General features: G+C 38.6%; 2 protein-coding genes across 3 annotated transcripts in view; one reads left to right on the top strand and one right to left on the bottom strand.

Annotated features, from left to right (window-relative positions):
• The window catches only part of si:ch73-138n13.1 (calponin homology domain-containing protein DDB_G0272472), a 61,154-nt gene that overhangs the window by 22,707 nt on the left and 12,727 nt on the right, over positions 1 to 25,720 (bottom strand). Inside the window, exons 1-6 of one of the 2 annotated variants that reach the window (XM_048210320.1) lie at positions 15,264 to 15,382; positions 14,837 to 14,930; positions 12,514 to 13,828; positions 11,846 to 11,924; positions 7,311 to 10,505; positions 6,920 to 7,042 (exon numbers count right to left, since the gene is read on the bottom strand). In XM_048210320.1, the coding sequence (XP_048066277.1) occupies positions 6,920 to 7,042; positions 7,311 to 10,505; positions 11,846 to 11,924; positions 12,514 to 13,820 (4,704 nt within the window). In that variant the 5' untranslated portion in view covers positions 13,821 to 13,828; positions 14,837 to 14,930; positions 15,264 to 15,382. Of the gene's footprint in view, positions 1 to 6,919; positions 7,043 to 7,310; positions 10,506 to 11,845; positions 11,925 to 12,513; positions 13,829 to 14,836; positions 14,931 to 15,263; positions 15,383 to 25,720 lie in introns of those variants that run through there. The other variant, XM_048210319.1, reaches the window with a different exon arrangement.
• On the top strand, positions 20,393 to 24,972 carry LOC125279292. Its single transcript, XM_048208802.1, has 4 exons — positions 20,393 to 20,655; positions 21,048 to 21,109; positions 23,952 to 24,186; positions 24,261 to 24,972. The coding sequence occupies exon 4, from the start codon at positions 24,271 to 24,273 to the stop codon at positions 24,970 to 24,972; it is 702 nt and encodes a 233-aa protein (XP_048064759.1). The 5' UTR covers positions 20,393 to 20,655; positions 21,048 to 21,109; positions 23,952 to 24,186; positions 24,261 to 24,270.

Here is a 25,720-nt window from a genome sequence, read left to right as displayed (position 1 = left end):
GTTGGGGTTAAGAGGGTACTTCAGCACCCACTAGTGGGCAGAGAGTGAGTTACACTATGGTGTTAATGGAGAAAAATAACATACATGTTGATTAACCTAATCTGAGATTAAATCTACATCTAAATATAAATATAATATAATAACAACAACAACAACAACAATAATAATGATAATAATAAAACCACAACACTGAACTATTACAGCTTTCTAAAGCACTTTGTCAAATTATTTATAGCTTAAGTCAGTTGACTTCTTTCACACATAATTTTGAATGTTTTAAATATTGTGAGGTTAAATTAATATGAAATATGAAAATTCTGCACTATTAAAAGGGTTAGTTCAACCAAAAATGAAAATTCAGCCATTAAATACTCACCCTCATGACCTTTGTTAGTCTTCGGAACACAATTTAAGATATTTTGGATAAAATCCGATGGCTCGTGAGTCGTGAGGCCTGCATTGAGAGCAAGTTAAAGGCCCCGGTATACTTCAAACAAAATTGAAGAACGAACTGATGTGACGTCAGCCCAAAACGAAGTTCGTTTTGTGTTCTTTTTGGAAGTTCAAAATGGCTTGCCAAAGCGAACTTTCAGGAAAAGTTCGCTCCAGCTGCAAAACACCTTCGTACCACCATTGGTCCGTGACGATAACGTAATAGGAGGTGTCCGCCGAAGCTCCGCCTTCACTCATGTGGGATGCGTCTTTGACTCATTTGATCTGTTGAGTTCGTTGAGGTAACTGTTTTAAATATGTTTTTAGCACCTTTCTGGGCGTTTGAAAGTGTAAGTTAACTTGCTCTCAATGCAGGCCTCACTGAGCCATCGGATTTTATCAAAAATAAAGAAGATGAACAAAGGTCTTACGGGTGTGGAACAACATGAGGGTGAATAATTAATGATAGAATTATTATTTTTGGGTGAACTAACCCTTTAAATCACTAATCTGAAAAACTTGCATATGAACTCATTTAAATCACAAAGATTTTAAACCATAATTACTGTTTAAACTAAAAACTAGACTCCAGTTCCAGAGGTACAGCTGGTACAAAAGAGACACAAATCATTAAGATTAGATTAAGAACCAGCAAGACAAGAGAGTCTTATACATGACAAAAGCTAATCAATGGCAATGAGTTTTTGTTCCTTTTATAGAGACCACAATAGTTATGTAGATGGAATCTGCTTTCCTTTCTTTATGACAATCGGCACACCACACATCTTATTACAAGATAAACAGCATATATACAAAGATTTAAAAAGTACAGTTACGATATAAACTGACATTAGGAGGATCTGGCTATAGTGCTAATATCCAAATATCGATTAAGTGCATACATTAGCTACAGTGCTGAGTGGTAAATTGCTGACCATACTTTTATGAATTTCACTATCACTAGAAATGTCATCCTGGTATTGGAATGAGTCACAGAGTCACTGCTCATGATTCAGTCATCTGCCTGATGGTAAAACCACCCAAAAAACAAGAATCTCTTCTTTTCTGAAAATACTACTTTGATAGAGAAGTATCTTCTTAGAGAATGTATACTGTACAGAACCGTATACACTCTTAGCCCGGATTTTATATTTACTTAAAAATATAATTACAATATACTTAAAATATTTAAGTTTGGTTGCATTACTTATAAAATATAAGTATATTTTACTAATTTGTGGGTGTATTTGAATGTGTTAATAAATGTAAGTTAAATGCACTTAAATTATGAAGTTTTTCTCCTGGCCACGCCTCCTACACACTGGTTTGCGGCAGGTAATGATGCCATTTTGTTGTGGTGTGTGTGAATTCAAGGAGCTGTTGATGAGCAGTTGGAACATTTGTTTTGGCTGTTCTACAGACATTTTTTCCAAATATTTACCTTTTTATAGTTTTTCACCAAAGGAGAAAATCACAATTTTTAAGTTACCATCATCGAGGTCAGGGTTTGTTTTAGTTGAGCTCTTGACCCTTGATTTTTTAATATTAGATTTTGTTTGGGCAGTTTTAACTGCATTAAAACCAACCAGACAAGCAAAGTTAAAAGATGATCAGGTGGTGTTGATTATGTTTTCACATAATCATTATTTGATCTGAATCACTGAACTCATTTAGAGCCCAATCTCTGAGTTAGATTTACATTATTGATTACAGCAGCACTGTGATTCTACAGCGGAAGATCAACTTTTACAATACAAATTAAAAAAAAAAAAAAGTTGTCCTTATCACAAAAAAAATAAAAAATTTAGGCACACACAGACATCAAGAATCAGCATATGAATCTCAACAACAGTGACAAGCAACATATTCTGATAAACAGATCAACTCCGAACATTAAAAAACAAGCTACTAAAAAGTCACAGAAAAACAGCAAAATTTAAATAGTGAGAATAAAGGAAATTACTAAGACAATTCAGCTCATAATTTATTCATGCAGCAATGCATGATGGGACGCATGGATGAATTTTGATTGGTGGCAAGTTAACTTGCTTAGTGCACTGAACTTAAATATACTAGGTGTAATAACTACAAAGTAATTAATATTACAAAACATTTGAAGTTAAATGAACTCGAATTATTAAGTTAACATTACTTAATTTTTTTAGGGCAACCAGTTTCCTCAATTTTTTTAAGTAAATTCAACGTATCCAGGCTAACAGTGTATGATAGAAAGAAGATTTACTTATTCCAGCCTAGTTTTGGAAACCTCATGACAATTAATGGACCAAAAGGCCCATTACCAAAGTTATCATTTTAGTTTAGGACAACTGGATAAAAGGCAAACCAAACTCTAGTAGAAAATGTGCTTCAAAATCCTGTCAAGCTACAAATATAATTTTTTGTTTCTAACTGATGTAGTGTAACTTAAATGTCATCAAATAAATATGTCCCCAATATAACAATACTGTGTACGTGTGTACACTTTGTGGGTGTTTGTGTATATTTCATATGAAATGCCATGCCCCCATTTTCAGTTCCATCAGTCTGGGTCGCCTGTTCCAATACCCCAGTCAAATTTTAAAGGGTTAAACAACATACTACAATTAAGGTTGATGTAATCTGCATTTATAGGTATTAATAGGCATGTCACATCCTCTTACACTGACTATATCAAGATAACAGGGTAATTCTAAAGTCCAAACAGAAAAAGTGCTCTAAATATTTTAATGTTCCTCTTTCAACCACATGTGGCCTCATACAGGAAAGGTAATTCTGTGTGATGCTACTTCCTTTGTCTCAACAAGTGTACACATCAATGCTGAAAATTACAGCATACACAGATAGTTGGCTTTTTATATTTCAAACCATGCACATATTTAACAAAATTTGTGAGAAAAACAATGACCAAAAATGACATAGTGAAAAAGCCATTTCATTTGAACCCAGTGTTATGACTCAGTGAAAGTGAACAGTTCCTCTGACACAGCAAATAACACCTTTTAAGAGTTGAAGCAAGAGATTTTATTTTTGGCTCAAGATTTATTTTTGCTAAACAAGATGCTCAATTGGTTTTGGGAATTATTTTTCCCCCAACAAAAACTATTTTAATGCTATGTTGATATCAATTACATCAGTCTGAGAAATCTTGGCCCATAGAAATCACTTCTTTCATAAACACAACTGCAAAGTAGCTCAAAATGCATATTTAGAGGCTCATGGTGCAGATGAATTGACTTTTATAATAAGGAAGCTTATTTATATTAATCTGTTCCTATAATCAGTCACGTGACATTCAAAGAGACACATTTAATGCACAGAAGGGAACTGGACCTGGTCGCTTGAATAAGTTTATTGTACACTGTTTAAGATTAGCTTGGGCATTTACATTAAAATAACTAATTCATACAGGCGCTATTCATTGCATTACTAAATTGATTCATAAGTGACAAGACTAATAAAAATGCTACAGAGGCTGATGTTTCAGTCTAGCTGAAGGATACACACAGCCAGTCAATTTAAAAATGTCGAATCTATGGCTTTGCAAGCCCTAATATATGATATCCATCTATATTTCATGTTTCTAATACTGAGCATGGGTACTAAGCTTGTATCAACACAATACAGAAGAAACTACTGCTATATTTCTAACAACATCCAACAAACAACTTCACAAATCAATGTGCTATAAAGATTATGAATGTTTCTATGATGAAAAAATAAGTGAGCAAGTATCAGCAAGAGCATCAGGACTTCATCCAACAATCAAACATCAGTCAACCTGTGTGTTTTGTAATGCTATCAGACCTACATTTAGATTTGTCTCCTTGTCTCAGGTAGCATGAAGTGTTGTGGTTGTGCTGTAGTATGTGTTGTTGTATTACCATCTGAACAGTAAAATAAAGTATGCTTACCCATAGCCACCAACAGCAGGAAGAACAGAAGCAATAGGCCATCTTTCTATGAAGCAAATCCTTCTATTTACCCCAAAAGAATGTTCTACAGTCTTTACTTTTGTGAAGCTTATTTGAGTGTTCATTACTTCTGAACCCCTCTCTATGTCTTTGTAACTCGCCTGTGCCCGTGAGCACACAATGATGCAAAAATGACTCTTCCTATGATGACCAATACTGAGAAAAGATATGAGAGAGAGCAAGAGCGAGAGCTTCCTCTTTAAGGCCACGTACAGACACCCACATAACTGGTTCACAAAAATAAACCCAAACATTAAAGTAAGAAACGCACTATCGGTCGTGGGAAGCTTTCCATTTCAAATTAAATTAAGAGGATATTCTTGACTGTCAGATAAGCAACAATTTATAGCCACTGTTAATCATAAAAATCAACACTGTAATTACTTGATTCATACAGCAGATGGCGATATGTATACACTCAGACGACCCCTGCAAAAAAAGACAACAACTGCCTTGTGGAATAAGTCTCTCAGTGAAAAGGACTTCACTCTTTCTGAAAACACACAGAAATTGGTATGAAATTTCAATTAACCTGTCAATCAAAAACAAGAAAGCGATCTTAAGCTCTTTAACACATTTAAACTTAAGTTAGCGTTGCCCATACATGTGTTCATACTTTTCCACACGTTACATGATCATGATTAAATCAGTTTTACCTTGATTTACACAATCTTACTCGCTACTAGCAGTGTATCTTTGTTAGAAAATGCTCTTCTATTACACAATAAACTTCAAGACACTACTTCTTTCTGTCATCAGACTGCATTCCTGCACCACCCACTCAAACACACACACACACACACACACACACACACACACACACACACACACACACACACACACACACACACACACACATAAAAACACAAGCTTGAGTTAGCCTCCATACCCAACAAACATGCATATAAATATAAACATTCAGCTTTAATGACCCTCAGCCAAAATAACTATTTCAATATGCGCTTTAACAAGTCCATCAGATATGGGCAAACATTATTAGCCAAGCACCGCATGCCAGAAAGGGTCATATGACAGCTGTTATTCACATTGTCGAGGAATTCCTCCAACATCTGGTCTCTAAAGTTTGGTGACATCATCAGAAGCCAACAAGCAATTTCTCCATCCTTTGTTTTTGTACACTTTCCATTAGAACATGGTGAGGAACTCAACTCTTATGTAAGATGCATGCTTATCCATGTGCAATGTAGGGCTGGGCAATTACATCAATATTTTTCAGACTTTTGACAATATCTGAAATATATCTAAATATAATTAATTATGTAGTGGATTAGGAACTGTGCACTGAAAAATTGAAATTCGGTCATCATTTACTCATTTCAAACCATTTCTGTGCTACATTACAAGTCTTCTAAAACCATACAATGTTTTAGGTTAGATACTGACCAAAAAGTCATTGTTCCGTTGCATAAATGTAACAAACTATATCATGGAGTGAGAGAATTAATGACTTTGATGAAAAATTAGCTCTGAAGAAAAATTAACAAGCTGAATCTTGCACCATCTTGCAGAAGCTTGCACCTTAAAGAGTTAGTTCACCCAAAAGTCATTAATTACTCGCCCTCATGTCGTTCTGAGGCCTCTATTGAGAGCAAAGCCACTGAACCTCTCAAGATCATACTGAAAACAGTTCATGTTAGTACGGTGGTTCTACCTTAATAATATAAAGCGACAAGAATACTTTTTGTGCACCAAAAAAAATAAAAAAAAATAATGACTTTTCAACAATATCTAGTGATGGCCGATTTCAAATCACTGCTTCGGAGCTTTACGAATCGAATCAGTGGTTCGGAGTGCCAAAGTCCCATGATTTCAGCAGTTTAGCCATTTGATAGGAGATCCGAATCACTAATTTGAAACAAAAGATTTGTTAAGCGCAGAAGTATTCAAAAAGTATTCTCGTCGCTTTATAATAGAACCACTGAACTCACATGAACAGTTTTAAATATGTTTGTAGTAGATCTTGAGAGGTTTGGTGGCTTTGCTCTCAATTTGAATTTGCGTTCTGAAGATGAATGAAGGTCTTAGGGGTGTAGAACGACATGAGGCTGAGTAGTAAATAACATTATTTTCATTTTTGGGTGAACTAACCCTTTAATTGGCAAGTAACAAGTTTACATTATAACAAGTACTTTGAAATCACAATTGGTAAAAAAGTTGTACACTATTTATTGTTTAGAAATACAAACATAAAAAATAAAAACATGACAACCACTATGAAAAGCTGTCATATTAGAATATCTACTTTTTTCAAATCTTATAAAGTAGACTTATGTAAACTTATTTACCTTTTTGTTGGGCTCTTTAAATTAATTGTGCTGATTTACAAACAAAACAATCCAAAAGGGATTTCAGTGCATACCTTAGTAAATATTAATTACCCAGCCCTAGTGCAAAGTAATCGTAAATAGGTTTGTGTATGTGAGCATGTGTGTATAAGAAAATTAATGACAAGGAAAAAATACACAAAACAAAATTCTAAGCATGCTTTTACTTACTGAGCTTTCTCCAGCCCTTTCTTTGTGTGCACTGCGACTTCTACGAGTTCTCACGTGGGCAACCGGACCATCAGCAGAGCTTTCCGTGGGGGCAGATCTTCGACACATACTCCTTGAGCGTTTCTACACAAACATAGGAAGCTTCTTTAGTTCATTCAAGGGAAATGCAATGCAACACAACTAGGGATATGCTGACATTGTTATTTGATCACTCTGGAGTACATTTTCCAATACCGATAGGTGGGTGGTTCTGCAATTAAAGTGACCAATTTCAGATGGTGCGCATCATTACTGTTTACATTTGTGCACTGCTAAACACAACACAAAAAAATACATATATGGTGGGAGTGAATGTGTGCAAATATGTATGCAAGAGTGAGTTCTTCCTCACCTGTTGTACTTTGTCCCTGTGCGAGGGACGGTTCTCTCTCAGCCCCTGGGATGCCAGCTCCCAATTTGAACTTGATATAGGATCAGTGACAGAGAAGGTTGCAACATGACTAGTGGGTACCTGTGTCTCTTTCCTAGCTAATGATGTTGCAGGAGAAGGAACCACAGCTCCACTTGACCCCGCATTCCAAGGTACTGAGGTCCAGCATCTCTCTGGGGTCAGTATAGGGGCTGAAGAGGGACCAACGCTTGTTTGTGTAGTCCGCAGAGGAGTTTGAATTGGAACCATGGGTGGTGAAAGATATTGATGCTGTACCGGAGTAAAGACAGGAGTCATGGAAGAGGTCGAAATGGGTGTCACAATGTTACTTAAACCTCTATCCTCTTGGCGCAAGGTTTGCTGCTCAAGACCGCTAAGTCTGGTGCTAATTGGTCTTCTCGATCCGTCCATGGCTGATACCCAAAGGGGCTCATCTACAGTCAACTCTGCTTGATTATGTCCCCAAACATTAGTTTGCACAGATGGCAAAGTTGAGATAGGTTGTTGAGAGCCAAAGGCCCAATCTGAGGTCTCAATCAATGAGTGAGGTTGTGGCCTAGGTCTTTCTGTATCAAATGGCTGTGAATGAGGCTGGGTTTGGTGCAGAATTTGAGGTTGCAAAGGTGGCGGGAGTTGAGTTCTCATACGTTCTGCTGGGGAGGGCTGGAAGAAAGCCTGGGACTGAGGGTGGAACTGGGGATGAGAAGGAGACTGAAATTGAGATGCTGTTTGGGGCTGGAGAATGTTTGTTTGTATGGCCTGTGGACGAACTTGAGTCATTGAACTAACACCTCCTGATTCTAAACCTCCAAATCCAGTTGAAGGGAAAGTATCAGGTTGGGTTTGACTCCTAAATGAGTCAATGTCTAAGATGGCTGGTTTGTAAACCTCATCAGGATGAAGTGAGGGCTGCTTCCATCGAGCTGTGGGGCTATTTTCATGGCTATCTCGACCAGTCCTAACACCCAGAGACACTGCGTCTAGATCTAGAACTTTAGGCCTAAGTGGAGATGTAGGTGTTGCCTTCTCTTGCTCTGTCTCTGTCCAATGTCGTTCTGTTCCTCTCTGCCATTCAGGCTGCAGTTGTCTCTCTTCTCGTTCTTTTTTTGATCTCTGTTTCGGTTTCTCTTGCTGGAGTGGCCTTTCCCGCTGTCTCTGCAACTCAAAATCAAGAAGCTGTCGTCTCTCAAGCTCCTTGACCCTCTCTAGTTCTTCCAGCTCTCTCTTGGTCTCTCTCTCCTCTGCTTTCTGCAGCTTCCATCTCTCAATCTCTAGCTCTCTCTGCTTCTGTCTTTCAAGTTCTTTCTGCCTTTCAATCGCCCTCTGTCTTTCAATCTCCTGTTTTCTCTCTAACTCTCTTTGTCTCTCAAGTTCCCTTTGCCTGTCCAGTTCTCTCTGCCTTTCCAACTGTCTCTGTCTTTCCCTCTCCTGCTCTTTCAGTTTCTCCACCTCTCGTTGCCTCTCCAATTCTCTCTGTCTTTCTAACTCCTTTAGCTTCTCCATCTCTCTTTGTTTTTCAAGTTCTCTCTGCTTCTGTCTTTCAATTTCCCTCTGTCTGTCCAACTCCAGCTGTCTCTCTCTTTCTCTCTCGATCTCTTTCTGTTTTTCATATTCTCTAAGCCTAAGCCTCTCTTGGTCGAGCATTCTCTCTTTCTCTCGCTCAAACTCTTTTTGTCGTTGCCTCTCAAACTCTCTCTGCTGCTCAAGTTCTCTTTCTGCAGCCTTCATTCGCTCATATTCAATTTGTTTCTGTCGCTCCTTTTCTCGTCTCTGTCGTTCCGCTTCCCTTTGTTTCTCCAACTCCCTAAGTTTCTCCCTCTCTAGCTCTCTCTGTCTTTCCAGCTCTTTTTGTCTCTCTTTCTCTTTTTGCATCTCAACTTCTCTTCTTTTCTCCCTTTCAATTTTGTTTTGTTTCTCAACCTCCAAGGCTCTCTGTTTCATAATTTCTCGCTGCCTTTCCAATTCCTTCATCTTTTCAAACTCTGCAAGGCTTTGTCTCTCGGTTTCCTCCCTGAATGCTTTTTGCAGTTCAATTTCTTGTAATCTATGATCTGTTCTTGGTGCAGTGTCGTTTTTATACAGTTCCTCTTGCAAATCTCTGTGCATTGCAGCTTCCAATGAAGGATTTCGTCTAAACTGAGCAGTTGGGTTCTGAGGACTCCACTGCCCTGATCTAATAGTGAAATCCTCAAATGGAACATCCTTTATCCCTCTGTCCTCTTGTGAACTACGTTTACCTCTCCCAATGATTACTTCATCATTTGCTCTCTCACCCTGATGCACAGGCTCTTGAATCTGACCAGTCAGAGCAAAATAAGTGGCTCGAGGTTTGTTCATTTGCTCTTCAGCATCTAGCATCTTAGGCCGTTTGGGTGCTGCAACTTCCTCTCGTTCCCTTTCCCGGTCTCTTTGTGCTTCTGAGCGTTTCTTACTTTCTGCTTCACTCTCTTCCTCCTCCTCCTCCAATGCTGCTGCTGCAGCCATGTGCACTTCTATTTGCCTCTGTATCTCTTCTTCCATCTTTCTCACCATCTCTTTCTGTCGCTCCCTCTCGGTTTCAGTCTCTTGGTCTGCCTCTGTGGCAGTCCATTTCTGTAGTGCCCCTACTCTGAGATAACGCGGACTGGCTGCTTCATCCTTTTGCAGGTTACTTATCTCATAGGTTGGTCTGTCCTCTTCCCCTTGAGGAGCTGATCGCCGTGAACGCAGAGTGAGAGCTCTGTCCTCAAGCTGAGCAGTTGGCAAAGCCTCACTAATAGCACGGCTCTCTCCAAACAAAGCTACAGTATCAAATACATGCTCCACACGTACAGGGCTGGAAGGAGAAACTTGCTCTCTATAGGTCGCTTTCACCAAACTTCCAGGATCATCATCTTGAGGAGCTTTAAAGATGTTGTCCTGAATTCGCAAAGAGTGGCTCCGCCTGGGCATGGGTTTAATTGTGCTTTCCTGTTGTGCTCTTGGGCCATGTGAAATGCTATCCTCCATCACTTGAACATTATGCCTCTCCACCACATGTTCAAACATAGATGCCCGTACTGTTTGCACTCCATCACTATTAAAAGCAGAGTGGGTAGGAAAGTCATGAACACCAAGTGATGATACTTTCCTGTCCTCCTGTTTGTTGAACTGTCCTTCAATCGTGGAGTAATCAAACTAAAAATTAAAATAAAGATGAAATTAAGTATATTTTTTTACATTTTCATTTGCCATTGGTTTTGTTAAGCAAAAAAATTGGGGAATCATTTGCATGTTTTTTGCCTCAAATACTGAAAAGTTTAATGAGTAAGCAAGAACCTAGAGTTTGGTTTTACTTTCAGTCAGACAAGATGAGCTCTGTCTACAACTGTGATCCCTAAAGAAGCAGCCTTTGACATACCATGACAGATATGGCATTTAGAGGTAACATTTTCTTTGCTTAGTTATAAGCTATCATTACAGTGGGCGGCTGTGTACAGTACGAGAGGGAAAGGAATATATTTCTACTCTACAAATCAGCTACAGAAAGAATGCAATGATGGAGTCTCATTTGAATAAACAACATATTATCAAATCTTGCAAATTGCTTATCTAAGATATTCTTTCACAGAGAATGGTATAAAAAAGATAACAAAAATGAGGAAGTACAAGATAACGAAACAGATTGAAACAATTTGTGAAGGATTGTATTAGGAAATTTTTGCTAAACAAAGTCCTGAAAAGAGGGGATTTAGACAGAAGCAAACATTGGGAGCACATGAAAAGGGAGAGGAGCTTGACACGTGTGACTGAGAATAGTGTAATGGGATCTGTATGCTCTTTGTCAAAGCTCATAAAGCAGGGTGGGGCATGAAGGGGCCATAATCAAAGAATCCTCTTCTCTCACAAACTGACCTTTCCCACCCCCCTCCCTTCGAAGCGTGCATGTTTCATAATCACAATATGATTACACGCTACAACTCAGGTTACACGTCTTTGGAGTGCCGCACCTTCTGTGACATCAGAAGTGCCTTTTCAACCTCATTTGTTATTCCTCTCTCTCTCAATGTGAAATCTCTTTTTGTTTTTTAAAAGACGTTCATTTTGAGGCCGAGACCGCAATTAGGCAGTTACTGTCTCAAATGTCATAAAGGCCATAAAGGATTTTTCTATTAATTTAAAAATATTATATAACTAAATATTAAATATTGTTTTAATTTATCAAACACATGACTGTCACAGTATAATTTTATTAGTGTAGGAATGCTGAAATACAATACTCTTGTTGTAAAAAGAGCTAAATGTTTTCTGTACTCATGAAAAATGCAGGAAATGTCAAGTATGTATGTATATGTATATATATATATATATATATATATATATATATATATATATATATATATATAAAATTTCAATTCAAATAAAATGTTACATTTTTTTCTTATGGACTTTGAAAAACGAGGTGTGCCTTACTGCACCTTGTAAAGATGCTTGATTTACAGCAGTATGACTAATAGCAGTGGCTCATATTCTCATACCTTTTTGCTGAGATCTTCCTCAACCTGCTGGGGGACTTTGGACTCATTGGAACAGAAGCCGTCAAGCTCTGGTTCAAATCTGTAAATAAATCAGTTTAATTAGTAGAAACAAATACTGCTTTCTGTTCTCATCAGAATGATCTTAAGAACCATTTGAATGAATGCCACATTATTACCAGTGTGAAGCTATATTTTCTTTCAGCCTTGATTTTCAGAGTAGAAAATATAAATCATGATGAAAGCAAAGTGTTAATTGTGATTTCTGTACCATTTAGTTGTACACATGTAGTATATATCTTTTTTGTGTGTACTGTTGTACTTATTTAGCCAGTTTATGAGCCAACATATTTGCGAGACATAATTACACTTTTCAGAATTCTCTGTGCCAACACATATAAAAAAAAATTACTTATGCACATAATATAGATCCTTTAATATTCATTTTGCTGCAGTAATTGCAACTTATGAAACTCATTCAGAAAAACTTTTCAGGAGGACCCGAAGGCAGTAAAACTACAGCAGAACTGTGCATATTGTTGAAACTGATAACTAATTAACTGATGAATATGAAATTGATAACTGATTTACATGTACAACTGCAATTTATTGAGTTAGAGCACTAACATTGTAGACTTCAGTAATGAATGCTGAAAATCACTGGATCTTACTTTTTAGTACGGTCAGAAACTATGTTTCGTGGCTTATATTGTGGCTTCTGTGGTGGTGACAGCGTAGAAGGCACTTCTTCGGTCAGTTCTTTGATGCGCTGTTTTACCCCCACCGCTCCATCAGTATCAGAGATGGACAGCCCCGGTGAGCGAGGCTCCGTTCCTGGAGTATCCACACGTGCCACTGAGAAGGATGAGGATGAAGAGTCCAACAGAAGGCTGATGCGTCTCTTTATACTGGTACCTCCTGTATCCTCAGGTTTAGAGTCTTTCTTGGAGTCCTCATCTTTCAGTTCCATCCTCTGAGTACTTTTATCAAGCACAGGGGCCTTATTTGGCCCTTCTGCCCTTTCAGCACCATGTTCTTTCTCTTCAGTCACAGCTCCAACACCCTCTGGTGTTTCAGGAGTGTTTTCTTTGCTGTCCTCCTTGGGAGGTCGCCGGTTTAGGGACAGCCCAATTGACTCAAACTTTGAAGTAAGGTCAGATGAAAGGGGTCGTCCTTTTGCCCAACGAGGGGCAGGTGTAGGGGATACAACCTGAGGCTCAGACTGACTGGGGTTTTGGAGGAACACAGCTGACACCGGCCTGGGCCTTGAACCTTTAGATTGGGGCCGAAGAACAGTAGGAGAACACTCTTCCTTGGCACCAGAATCCTCTTTACTGTCCTCATAATTCAGTCCTATCTCTGAAAGGAAGCCCAATGATTTAGCACGAGTGATCGAAGGGCCAGGTTGTTTTTTCCGAGAAGCAAAAGGCCATTCAGCACCAGGAGTGGAGGCCTGTCCATCGATTCTGAGTCGAGCTGGTGTGGCTCCAATGCTCGTTCTTATCAGAACGTCCCCAGTTTGAGTCGTTCTAAACTTGTTGGAGTCAGTAGAGGCAATGGTAGGTGCTGGTTTAAAAGGTTGTGCCACAGGTTTGTTTGTCTGTCCGCTGGGCTTCTGGCCTGTTTTAAAGGCAGATGGTAGACTGAGTTTACTGGCTGGCTGTGGTTTAGGTGTGCAGGGCAGGTCTGGCTTGTAGGAAAGTGGTCGACTGGATTCAGGTCTAGGTTTTGGCTGTGGTTTGGGAGCAAGAATGGGGCGTATAGTAGGATTTTTCTCCACAGTGTAAGGTTTTGGGGTGAGTCTGGGCTTGGGGCCTGGGACAGGTTTGTTAGGCTCTGAAGGAATAATAAGTGGCCCCTGGGGGCCACCTGAACTCTCCATCAAGCTCTTGTTGCTAGAGTCTATGAGAGGGTTAAGGTGCAGACGACTCCCAACCACACATGGCCGCCCAGCATCAACCTCAACCTGGGCAGCCATCGCACCACCTGAAACAAAAAATCAAGTTAGCTGACAATCATTTAAATTAATCATTTTGTATGTTAAGCTGTGTTCACATGGACAGTGATTAAATCACTGGAGATCGCACAGTCCCTAGTCTGTCAATTCGTCACAGTATTCAACTGTATCTGGCCACAGATCACTTTCTGCATTCCTTTTGGTAATTTCCAAATATCTTCACTGCTCATTTGCATAAAGTTAAGCTCTGCTCAACACTGTCTCAAAGCCAACTCTCACTCGTGTCACCAGAAATCACAGGCTCTCACTGAAAATGAGAATGATATCCGGTCGCTTTTTCGCAGGTAATTACTGTGAGTGTGTAGACCTTCCTTTAGGGCTGGAGTCATCCCACATGCCGAGCAAAATCATTGCACTATCATTTTGTAGAACAAAACAAATACAGTGTTAGTGTTCTCAGAAATGTTGTTATGGTGGGGTGTCTATGAACCTGAAGAAAAACGCTATCTAACCCTCTTCCTCTCCACCACTGTGGACTTTGCCTTGGCAGATGCAGAGCTCACAAGAGCACAACGAACGCTTTACTGACACATCATTAATCACGCTGTGAGAGAGAGTGTGTGTGTGTGTGTACGGGTGTATTAAATCAGCATGATTGGACATTACCCAGGAGGGAGGGATCAATTTGCTGAATTAAGAGTCCAGACTGAGACAGGTCTGAGCGTAAAAAACCTGCTACTTCTGGCAAATACACATCAAACAAAAGGAATCCACAAGATAATCCAGAGAGCCATATTTGCTAATGCAATACACATGTCGCTCTTGGAAGCTGTGCGCTAATACAAACACGTGTTCACACTTAAATTGCCATGCAGACTTTTACAACATACACACACTTACATTTTACACAGAATGAAACCATGGTTCACAACACATTCACATACCTGTTTAAAAGCACATGCATGTGTCATGCTTCCCCATGCAGTTATCAAATTGTGCTTTGTCTGCAGTTTTCCAACATCACAATAATAACTCACCTGCCTGGCTGTCAACCGTCTGCAGTGGAGCCCTGGTTTCTGTGGTAACCGCAGAGTGATGTCATATCATATGGAGAAGAGGCGGAGCCAGACTCTGTTGCAGGGAATACAGCATGGTCAGACATCGTTACTTCTGCACAGTTAAGGTATCAGTGTCTGTTGTAATTTTCTCCACATATGCACGCACATGTACACTTGTTGTCAATGGCACAGCTTGTTGAAATCATTGAATATTATCATAAAAACTGAAAAGTCAAACGAGAATGTTTGCAAAGACTTTTGAAACACAGCACAGACTCAAACACACAAACACATATCTAGAATCTACGCATTTTTTGCAACATGCAACAAAGAGACTTCATCAGTGTCTTTCACAAACAAATGAATACACAGAAAGCAGACACATAGATCGAAGGAAGATATTTACCAGTACGACTGACCTACATCTACAGATTACCAAACAAACCAACACATTTGATATGTCTCCGGTAGTGAAATCTTAGCTGTGTGGTTGCGTAAAAGGGGTGGGGGTGCAGAAGTAGTGACATGGAAGCAGGGGACGGCCAACAATGAACAGAAAGAGGGAGAACGACTGTGAAGGAAGGAAAGGAGGAGGATCCTCATCAGAGTGCATGGACTGGCATTCGCTTGTTGACAGGAAACGCCTCTGCAGCTGGAATGTTTAATATCTACAGCTTCAAAACCAGAATGTTTAGGGAAGTCGTTTCTGGCATCCCGTAGAGACACGTTTACACACAAACATGATCTAGCACTGACCTAGAAAAATTAACATAGATCTTTACACCTCTGCATTAAAGTAAGCAGCACTTATCTCACATAAGTTACACTGCAAATCTTAATCTTGGCAGACTTGGAAGACTTCTTGGTAACAGCAAATCTCACACCTCAAAGCCAGAAGGATAAAAGTCACACAGTTGTGCTTTTAAAAATGAAATTATATAGACAATTACAATAAATATAAATAATAACCTTAAATGGTTAAAGGGTTAGTTCACCCAAAAATGAAAATAATGTCATTTATTACTCACCCTCATGTCGTTCCACACCTGTAAGACCTTCGTTCATCCGAATCACTGATTCAAAACAAAAGATTTAAAGAAGTGTTTTGAAATCGGCCGTTGTTGAAAAGTTGTATTTTGGGTTTTTTTTGCCGCACAAAAAGTATTCTCGTCGCTTTATAATATCAAGGTAGAACCACTCACATGAACTGTAATATGTTTTAGTACCTTTCTTTAAATATGTTTTAGTAGCTTTCTGGGCATTTGAAAGTGTAAATTAACTTGCTGGCAATAGGGGCCTCACTGAGCCATCGGATTTTATCAAAAATGTCTTAATTTGTGTTCCGAAGATGAACGAAGGTCTTACAGCTGTAGAACGACATGAGGGTGAGTAATGAATGACATTATTTTCATTTTTGGGTGAATTAACTCTTTAAAAATATAGGGCCAAAAATCTCGTGCCATGAGATCTCATAATATTAAAATGGGACAATATTTCTCGTCGAGGTGAAAGCGGTCTCGTGATACATCGGGATGAAGGAGTTGAGTCTCATACTCAGAAAGTAGAGCTGAAGTGACATTCGCTACATGATAAGGATGTCACAATTCCTTGATTAAATTCGAGGGCTCTATCAAAAAAATCCTCGATTGCAATTTACCCATGTCGTTTAACCAGCAAAATACCGGAAGTGCCGCATTCTATGGACAAGTGGCAAAATATTAAAGATTAAGTGGACATTTGAATTAAATGTTGTTTGGTCAATAAGAAACAAGGATTTGATCATGCTGTAAAGTGTAACAACAACAATCACCAGGCCGTTGCCACCCTCTGCTGGCATTTGTTGTAATACGTAATGTACAGCAGATGATTATTGTTTATAGTATATTACATTATGTATTTTAATAGTGTTAAAACCATAGTCAGACACTGTTGGAGAGACTCAGGAAGAAGTTACAACATTTAGAATGCATCTCGACGTTTCTGAACGGTTAGGGAATACATAATGTGACAACACAAAAAACGTAATAGTCCTAAAATGTAGCTTAATTTTCTTATATATATATATATATATATATATATATATATATATATATATATAAAATAATATATATAATAAGATAATAAAATAAAATATATTTAATATATAATAAAATAAAATGATTTTTGATTTTGGTGAAATATGGCCTAGATATTTTCCCAATTATTTTTATATACAGAGAAAATCCACTTCTTTAAAGCAAATACTTTATTGGTGATGGGCAAGCACAAAATGAAACAAACTCTGAATTAAACCTGAATTGACAAAGAACATTTATACCGATCTTTGTGAGCCCATTGAACCTAATGAACCTAACTAAACCAGGTTGGATTTATATGGATTCGTCAACTCTAAACCTACTCTGAATCAGATTTGTTCAACTAGCTTCATGCAACATGCCTCAGGTCTCAAAATTTGTATTTAATCAATTCTTAAAAAAAAGCACTAGGAACATAAACCAAGGCTGCAAAAATCACTCGATCAAATCAGATTCCAGTGGAAAGTTAAACAAGAAAACTATCCTCAGGCAATAGTTGTTCATCAAAGATCATAAATGAACAACTGTCATTTAACAAAAAGCTGCCAGAGTTTCTATGAAGATCATCAGTAAAGTGTTTCTGCTGGATGTTAAATGTGCTCTCCAAGTAGGAGTGGCAGTATAAAAGAGTAACTGGGTTCACACAGAGATATACAGTAACACATAATTATTGTTATCAAATGAGATTTACTGTTCTTCAAAACCATAAAGATTTATTGGCTTTAGGACCTCTATACAGAGAGATAATGAAGAAAAATTAACAAGAAACATTGCAGATTATTTACAATTGCCAAGTCTTAAATAGCAATACAAGCCTGTTCTTAAATGCACTAACAAACAAGGGTGCAAGTACTTCATTAATATATGCTGGCATTATTTTAGTGAATCAAAGAGGAATTTATATCCATTGTAACTACATTCATTGGACTTATTGCATTTTTATTTACAAGAACTAGGGATGGGCGATATATCGCATGCGCATTTCGTCAGTAAAGCCGGTTCCCTGATTACCGCTAAATCGCCATCAACTACTTTCAAATGGAGCGCCATTTAATAGACAGAGCAGTAGTTCACGGACAAGCCACACAATATCGCGTTCATTATCGAAGGCGATTCATCTGCGATATGAACACGATATTGCGTGGCTTGTCAGTGAACTACGGTTCTGTCTATTAAAGGTCCCGTTCTTCGTGATCCCATGTTTCAAACTTTAGTTAGTGTGTAATGTTGTTGTTAGAGTATAAATAAAATCTGTAAAATTTTAAAGCTCAAAGTTCAATGCCAAGCGAGATATTTTATTTAAGAGTCGCCTACATCGAACGGCCAGTTTGGACTACATCCCTATACTTCCTTCTTTAATGACGTCACTAAAACAGTTTTTTGACTAACCTCCGCCCACAGGAATACACAAGAGTTGCGTTTGTAGAGTGTGTTCGTCGCCATGTCATCGAAACGCTGTTATTTTCATCCCGCAGTCCAATCACCGGGTCTGATTTCGGCTCAAATTGATAGTGTAAAATTAAAGACATGTTTACAATAACACTGAGCGCGTGCATCTCCACGTTATGGTAAGAGGCGTGACCTTTCCGGGCAAGATGGGCTAAACTGCTGTCGAATCACTACACAGGAACCGCTGGCACAATCAGAACTCGTTACGTATTTCTGAAGGAGGGACTTCATAGAACAAGGAAGTCATCAGCCCGTTTTTATGACAGTGGAAACAGCGGTATACAGATAAGTAAATTATGTGAAAAATACTGTGTTTTTTTTACACGTGAAACATGAACACATGTTATATTGCACACTATAAACACAATCAAAGCTTCAAAAAACCACGAAAAATGGGACCTTTAAATGCAGCTCCATTTGAAAGCAGGTGATGGCAATTTAGCGGTAATCAGGGAACCGGCTTTACTGACGAAATGCGTGTGACAATCACATGCGATATATCGCCCAGCCCTAACAAGAACATAAAAGTAGAGGAAACTAGAGGAAAGAGAGGGTAGTATCATCTGTCCATGACAAGGGTCAGACTCAGTTTCATTTAGATATTCAAAGTAAAAGTAAAAAGTACTTGTACCGAGGTCACACTGCAGCGAATGTTAAATTGTAATTTTGTTAATTAAACATCACTGAAGACAAACTTGACTTGTGTGTAAACACAGTATTTCATATACACTACCAGTCAACAGTTTGGAAACTACTATTTTTAATGTTTTTGAACAAAGTCTCTTGTGCTCATTAAGGCTGCATTTATTTCATAATAAATACAGAAAAAACAATAATATTGTGAAATGTTATTACAATTTAAAATGATGGTTTACTATTTTAATATACTTTAAAATATAATTTAACCCATAATAAAAAATAATAATATTTACCAGGTCCTTGTGGTAATTACGCTCGCTTATCATCCATCAACCTCAAATATGGCTTATCATTTGAAACATGTAAGTAGTAGCAACTTTACATGGCCGCTCGCTCTAACGCTAACCTAGATAAATGTGCGCTATTATTATGTGCATATCCAAATGTTTGTGCGGAGTGTGAAAGTTGAAGTATAGCGTGCTTTACCTCATTTTTGGTCATACAGATAAGAGTAATACATCATTCCAAACTGTAAAGGATCTTTACTTTTATTTGTGCAAAACTTTGTGCTTTTGTAAAATAAAGAAAACAAACAGGATAAGCTTTCTACCATCTCGGTCTCCCTGTACTGCAGCATGTCACATAAATGAACTGAAACTCACACTGTAATCCCAAACAGTTGTACTAGCTCATAACTAATAAGGTCATAACAGTCAAATGTCGTTATGCAGTTGACCAAACTATAAGGTTTTGAGCTCTGTTGAGATTTGTGTTACTTTAATTGAATAGGGCACAGTTTTTTAGAGTTAATTTGTGTGGAACGCTCAAAAAGTTTAGGAACCATGTAGTAGCGTTATGACGTTATCGACGTCATGACGTTTTGGTGGGTGGGTCTTATCGCTCCCTCGGGAAAGCTGAGTCAGCCATCTTGAATTTGCCTTGATGCGGGTGAAGTTTTGGCCAGCCCATGTGGATGTGGAACACAGTTTAATTTGTTTTTATTTGTTTGGAATGCGCACTTTTATCCCCCCGCTTCAAACCACCACCACCTCAGTTATTTTCATTAGTCTTATTGCTCTCATTTTCTTAAGCGCTGTCTTATCATCAGCCCTGATTTGGTAAGTAACTCTAACGTTTTTTATATATCATATATAAAATATTTACAAATCCAAGTAATTGTAATTTTAGAAGTTGTTGAATGTGACAAATGCGTTAACGTTAAGTTACCTTAGTTCATCTTACAACAGTGTAACGTTATCAGCGGGATTCCTGGATGAACTACATTACCCATAATGCATGTTTGCCCGGGACATTGACGGTTGAAGAAGGTCCATGAGTTTTGAATTCCCTGGCGGAGTTCCCGAAAGTTTTCGTTATCGCTCGTTGTTTTCGCTGTTCGTCGTTAATGCATGTGCGTACTTTGAGTATACATATTTAAATAAATGTCTGCGTTACGCAGTAAATATTTTACGTTGGGTTAGGGTTAGGTCGAGCTGTGTGTGATCGCGTGTAACGAACAATTCTAAACAACATAATGTGAGTGTGTTATCATGATGCTAACCAGCCCTGTGTTTGTATTTCGTAGGCTCAAGTGTGTGGTTGTGAGATCTTCTCGAAATAATTTTAACAGTTCAGGTAGGATGCATTATGAAAGAGTGTTATTAACAATTGGTTTATTTTGTGTTTCCACAGTCATTATTTTGCTATTTATTTCAATGTTTTTATTTCAATTGATCACTTGAACCCTTTATTTAATACTTTGTTAAAAACAACAACATAAATAGCAATCTATAAGCACACAACTTTGTTATTTTTTTAATTTTATTTTATTTTTTGTTAAAAACTAACTTGCTCATCTTTTAACATTTTCATTTTTACTTTAATTAGTGTACAATGAATGTATTTAATATATTTGGAAACTTTTTTATCTGTATATTCACTTTTTTAAATTTCATTTATCATTATGTATTATTTTAAAAATGTTTTTGAACATGCACACAAAGATGATTTGTTAATGTTGTGTACAGATGTCGGACTACAAAGAGTGCTACAGAGAGTCAGTGTTTCACTATCAGACAGGTGCCAATAGGTGAGTTTTGTAAATTGTGTACTAATTTGAATTTTAAATTATTCACAAGGTTTAGATTTTTTTGCAGCAGAACAGAATTTAATTACTGATGTGTTGTCGACTGGTTGGCATAATCATTTCCCCCCTCGTTCACAATTTTACACACATTTTAACTTTAAAAAAATGGAATAGCCAAAAGTGCAAACCAGGGCTGAAATGGTTTAGACTTTAATTGAAAATACTTAAATTGCAGGCTGAAGTTGGTCCCAATGGAGTGGAAGTGCAAGTTGTGTTCTGCAACTGCAAATACCCGGGGACAATTATTTTGGCACTATACTGTACTGCATAGCCAATATTCAAGAGTGTCCCCCCTGCCATGTCTCTATGACAGTTGCATTTGTACTTTTTCCATCATTTGAAGCGATGAAAGCTCATCTGTCAAGATCTCATAATGACTCACGTAGAGTAGATGCAACTGAAGGAGCGTGTGGTTTTTTTACGTGTCCTTTGTGTAACTTCAAGCAGCCCTTTATTGAGGAAATTCTATTTGGTCATTTGAGAAGTCATTTACGAAGTCATGAGATGGTAGCATGCCCATTCAAGAACTGTAATTACAGAACAAATAGCTACTCAGCGTTTAATGCACACAAGAGTAGAAAACATGGTGGTGATTCAGACTTTGGTGAATGTGTTGTATTGGCAGACAGTGATAGTGCCCTAGTTGTAGTTGCAGCAGAAAGTCTTGGGGAACCTGCTGAAAGTCACAGTGCAGGGTCTGCGGACACAGTTTGATCTTGATGAGGTAAACAGTCAGTGTGACGCAGACACTTTAAGAGCTCAGTTGAACCATAATTTGGCATCATTATTCTTGAAGATGCAATCTATTCTTCATGTATCTGACATGGCATCTCAGGAAATAGTGGAACAATTGACTCAAATATTTTCCTTGTCGCAACCGATACTCAAACATGACATTAGAGAGGTCTTACAGAATCATGACATCACTGTCAGTGAAACACTTCTAAATGAGGTTGTCAGTACTGTTATGGACAGTAATGTTATTGTCAGTGCCACAGCTAAGGGGAAGCAGTTATCCTCAACCAAGAGAAGGAAAACCTTCATCGAAAATAATTACCCTGTGGTAAAGCCTGTACAGTATCTGCTACAGCCAGGACACACCGCAGTGTATGTTCCCATTCTTGAGATGATACAAAAAATCTTCAATCATACAGATATTCTGGACAAAATTAAAGAAACAAAAGTGGCACTAAACAGTCATTATGTAAGCCACCAAGATGGTTTGTACTTCAAAGAGAACACATTCTTGTCTTCAGATGAGTTAAAGATAACACTCATTTTGTACATTGATGATTTGGAAATAGCCAATCCACTTGGAACATCACGCAAAATACACCAAAATATGTTCAGTATACTGGATGCTTGCTGATCTTCCCATAAAATACCGATCAGCCCTGCATGTGATACAGCTTGCAGCTTTATGTAAAGTGGATGACATAAAGAAATTTGGCTATGAAAAAGCACATGGTCCTTTGTTGAGAGACCTCCGTACCCTTGAACAAGATGGGGTATTCATTGAGTCCATTGGTAAGGTACTTCAAGGAACAGTCATGTGTGTGGTGTCTGACAATCTTGCAGCCCATGATTTGGCAGGCTTTTCAAAGTCTTTTAGAGCAGAATATTTTTGCAGATTCTGCACAGCAACACAAGCTAAACTTCAGACTCATGAAGTTATAAGTGGCGAATTCAGTCTTAGGACAAAAGACAGCCATAATGGTGATGTGCATGCTGTAATGCATGGCGGATAGTCAGAGTCAGAATGGTGTTCAGTCAGATTGTGTCCTGAGCCAGTATCTAGAGCATTTTCATACTGTCACTGGCTTTCCACCTGATGTCCTCCACGATCTTTTTGAGGGCATTGTGCCCGTAGAGCTCGCTCTGTGTATCGGTGAGATGATCCGTCGTAAATACTTCACCCTTGAATATTTGAACGAGAGAATTCTATCGTTTCCATACCAGCACACAGACAAGCTTGACAAACCTCATAAAATACCACAGAACTTCTCTGTAAAGAAAAGCATTGGTGGTAATGGCCATGAAAATGCCACATTGCTTAAGACTGCTCCCTTTGATTATTGGCAATGCAGTTCCTGAAGAGGATGGAGCGTGGACTGTGCTAATGGACTTAAAAGAGGTAGTAGAGTTATTGCTGTGCTCAGAATTCACAGAGGAGTCCATCCAGTATTTACAGTCCAAGATACAGGATCATAGAGAGATGCTGAAAGAAGTCTTTCCAGATTTCAAACTTCCGTCCTAAGCATCACTACATTGAACACTATCCTGACCTTATACGCCATTTTGGGCCCCTTGTAAACTTGTGGACAATGAGGTTTGAGGGTAAACACCGTTTTTTCAAGAGAGTTGTACACGACACACAAAACTTTAAAAATGTGTTGAAAACACTTGCAGACAGGCATCAATACATGGTTGCATACCATCTCAGTGCCTCAGGATTCTTCAAACCTCACCAGCAGACATCAAATGTCTCTTCTGTACTGGTATCAATGCTTCCAAATTTTGCCAAGACATACATTGAACAAATAACAGCAAGCAATGTTATTTACAGCACATCAAAGGTCTGCATTGATGGAACTGATTATGATGTAGGAATGTTTTTGTCTGTGGGACAAGAGGGAGGACTGCCTAATTACTGTAGAATTGAACAGGTTCTCCTGGTTAATAGTAGTGTTGTCTTTCTTTGCCAAGAGCACACATCACACTACATTGAACACCTGAGATCTTACGAACTTTTCCCCAAACAATATGGCTGTTCACTTCCCATCAGAGCTAAATGACAAAACACCTCTCTGCACTTACAACATTGATGGACGATTGCTCCTGACACCCAGACGTTTCATATTATTGAACTGAAGATTGGTTGAAGCAGGTAAACAGATGACTGCAACATTCTCTTGGAGCTGTGCGGACCAGTGGCTCCATGAATAAACTGCTCCACTACAGCAGCTGGCCTTCCATACATCCCTTCGTTCAAGTGGTGTCCCAGTATTTGTGTTGACCAGGTGAGTATGCGGACATGTATATGTTGTGTATGTCACCTTCACTCTCCATGAAAATTTACATGTTTTTGTCTTAGGAACCAAAAGATGGCTGCTGCCCAGAAGCATGTGCTGCGTGTGTATGTTGCACGAGACACTGCCCTGAAGCTTACTCTACTCGAGCGACCAAAGTCAGTGGAGGAGCTGAAAGAAATAATGCAAGATAGGTTCAAGCCGAGACTGGATGGGGACTTTAGCCTGCACTATGAGGATCCAGACTTTGATGGTGATCTTTGTCTTCTTGTGGACATCCAGGAGTTACCAGAGAAGGGCACATTGAGAGTCGTCAGGCCTGAAGGTGACACCTCATCTACTGCATCTTCTGACACAGACATACTCCCATGTGTATCTGCGTTACAGCGCCAGAAGAGTTGGCCTGATCACTTTGTTGTTCCTGGTTTTGATTATGAAATGGAGCATATACTAGAAGAAGGAAATCGTGTTTATGAAGAATCAGGAAAAATGCTGAAGTTAAAGAGGTCACAGAAGAGTGAAATCCTTAAAAAAATGGCAGAAATGATCTACAGTTTTAAACCATACCCACATGAAAAGGAATTGGCAATTGCTGCTAAAGCATTGATTACAGCTCATCCATGTCTCAGAATGACGGCTGGTGAAGACGGGGAGTTGGGATGGAAACGTCACATAGGGTACAAGGTTGCGTCCTACCGTAACAATCTGGCCAAAGTTGGGGTTGCAGAAGTAGCCATCAACACAGGGAGGCGGAGCCGAAACAACCCCGACAAATGATTCACCCCCATCAAAACATAAAGAAAGCTCGAAAAGCTGAGGTCAACTACATCATCAACCTACCAAAGGATCAAACCCCAGCCACTCTGGAAACAATGAGAGAAGAAATCATACATGAAGTCGAAAAGACTGAGAGAAACCAATTAGTCATAGGCAAGCTCATGAACACAACCTATGCCCTTCGTCGCCAAGAAATCGTTGGAGCTCTTGTAGCTCCACGGGTGAGAGACGTCGTGGATAGATGGCCAGCCCTACTTATGGAGTCACAGGTAAAAAAAAAAAAAAAAAAAGAATCTTTCTACATCATTTTACGGGTTCTCCCTGTTGAGAGCAATTAATCAACAAGACTCTTTAGCATGTACCACTTTGAACATGATTGATTTTTCGCAATATTTAAATGACTGTTTTAAAAATCTTAATTTTCAATAAATTCACCAAAAAGCAAATGGCAGATGTAAAAGTTGACAACACATCACGCTGTGACATATTTTTGCCATACACAGTAAACAAAGTATACAGAGGTTTATTAGATCAATTTCCTTTAGATAACATTATACAGCCTGTTTTAAATGAATGACAATGAACTTTATATTTTGACCTTGGTTCTGACTCATCCCTAATAGAATTGCCCTTGGTTTTGCTACCTGTCAACATAAACCTTCTTTAAAATACATTCACAATTCTGTTCCTAATTCATCTTTGTGCATTTCTGTGTAATTCTGTCCATGTACAGGTGTTTGCAGAGTTC

This window comes from Megalobrama amblycephala, linkage group LG12, assembly GCF_018812025.1.
Source record: "Megalobrama amblycephala isolate DHTTF-2021 linkage group LG12, ASM1881202v1, whole genome shotgun sequence".
Classification (NCBI taxonomy): domain Eukaryota; kingdom Metazoa; phylum Chordata; class Actinopteri; order Cypriniformes; family Xenocyprididae; genus Megalobrama; species Megalobrama amblycephala.
This window is presented reverse-complemented; position numbering and strand designations above follow the sequence as displayed.

What these genes read in the sequence shown, in the direction of transcription:
- LOC125279292 (XM_048208802.1), top strand. Translation starts at nt 24,271, where the DNA reads ATGGCTGCTGCCCAGAAGCATGTGCTGCGTGTGTATGTTGCACGAGAC.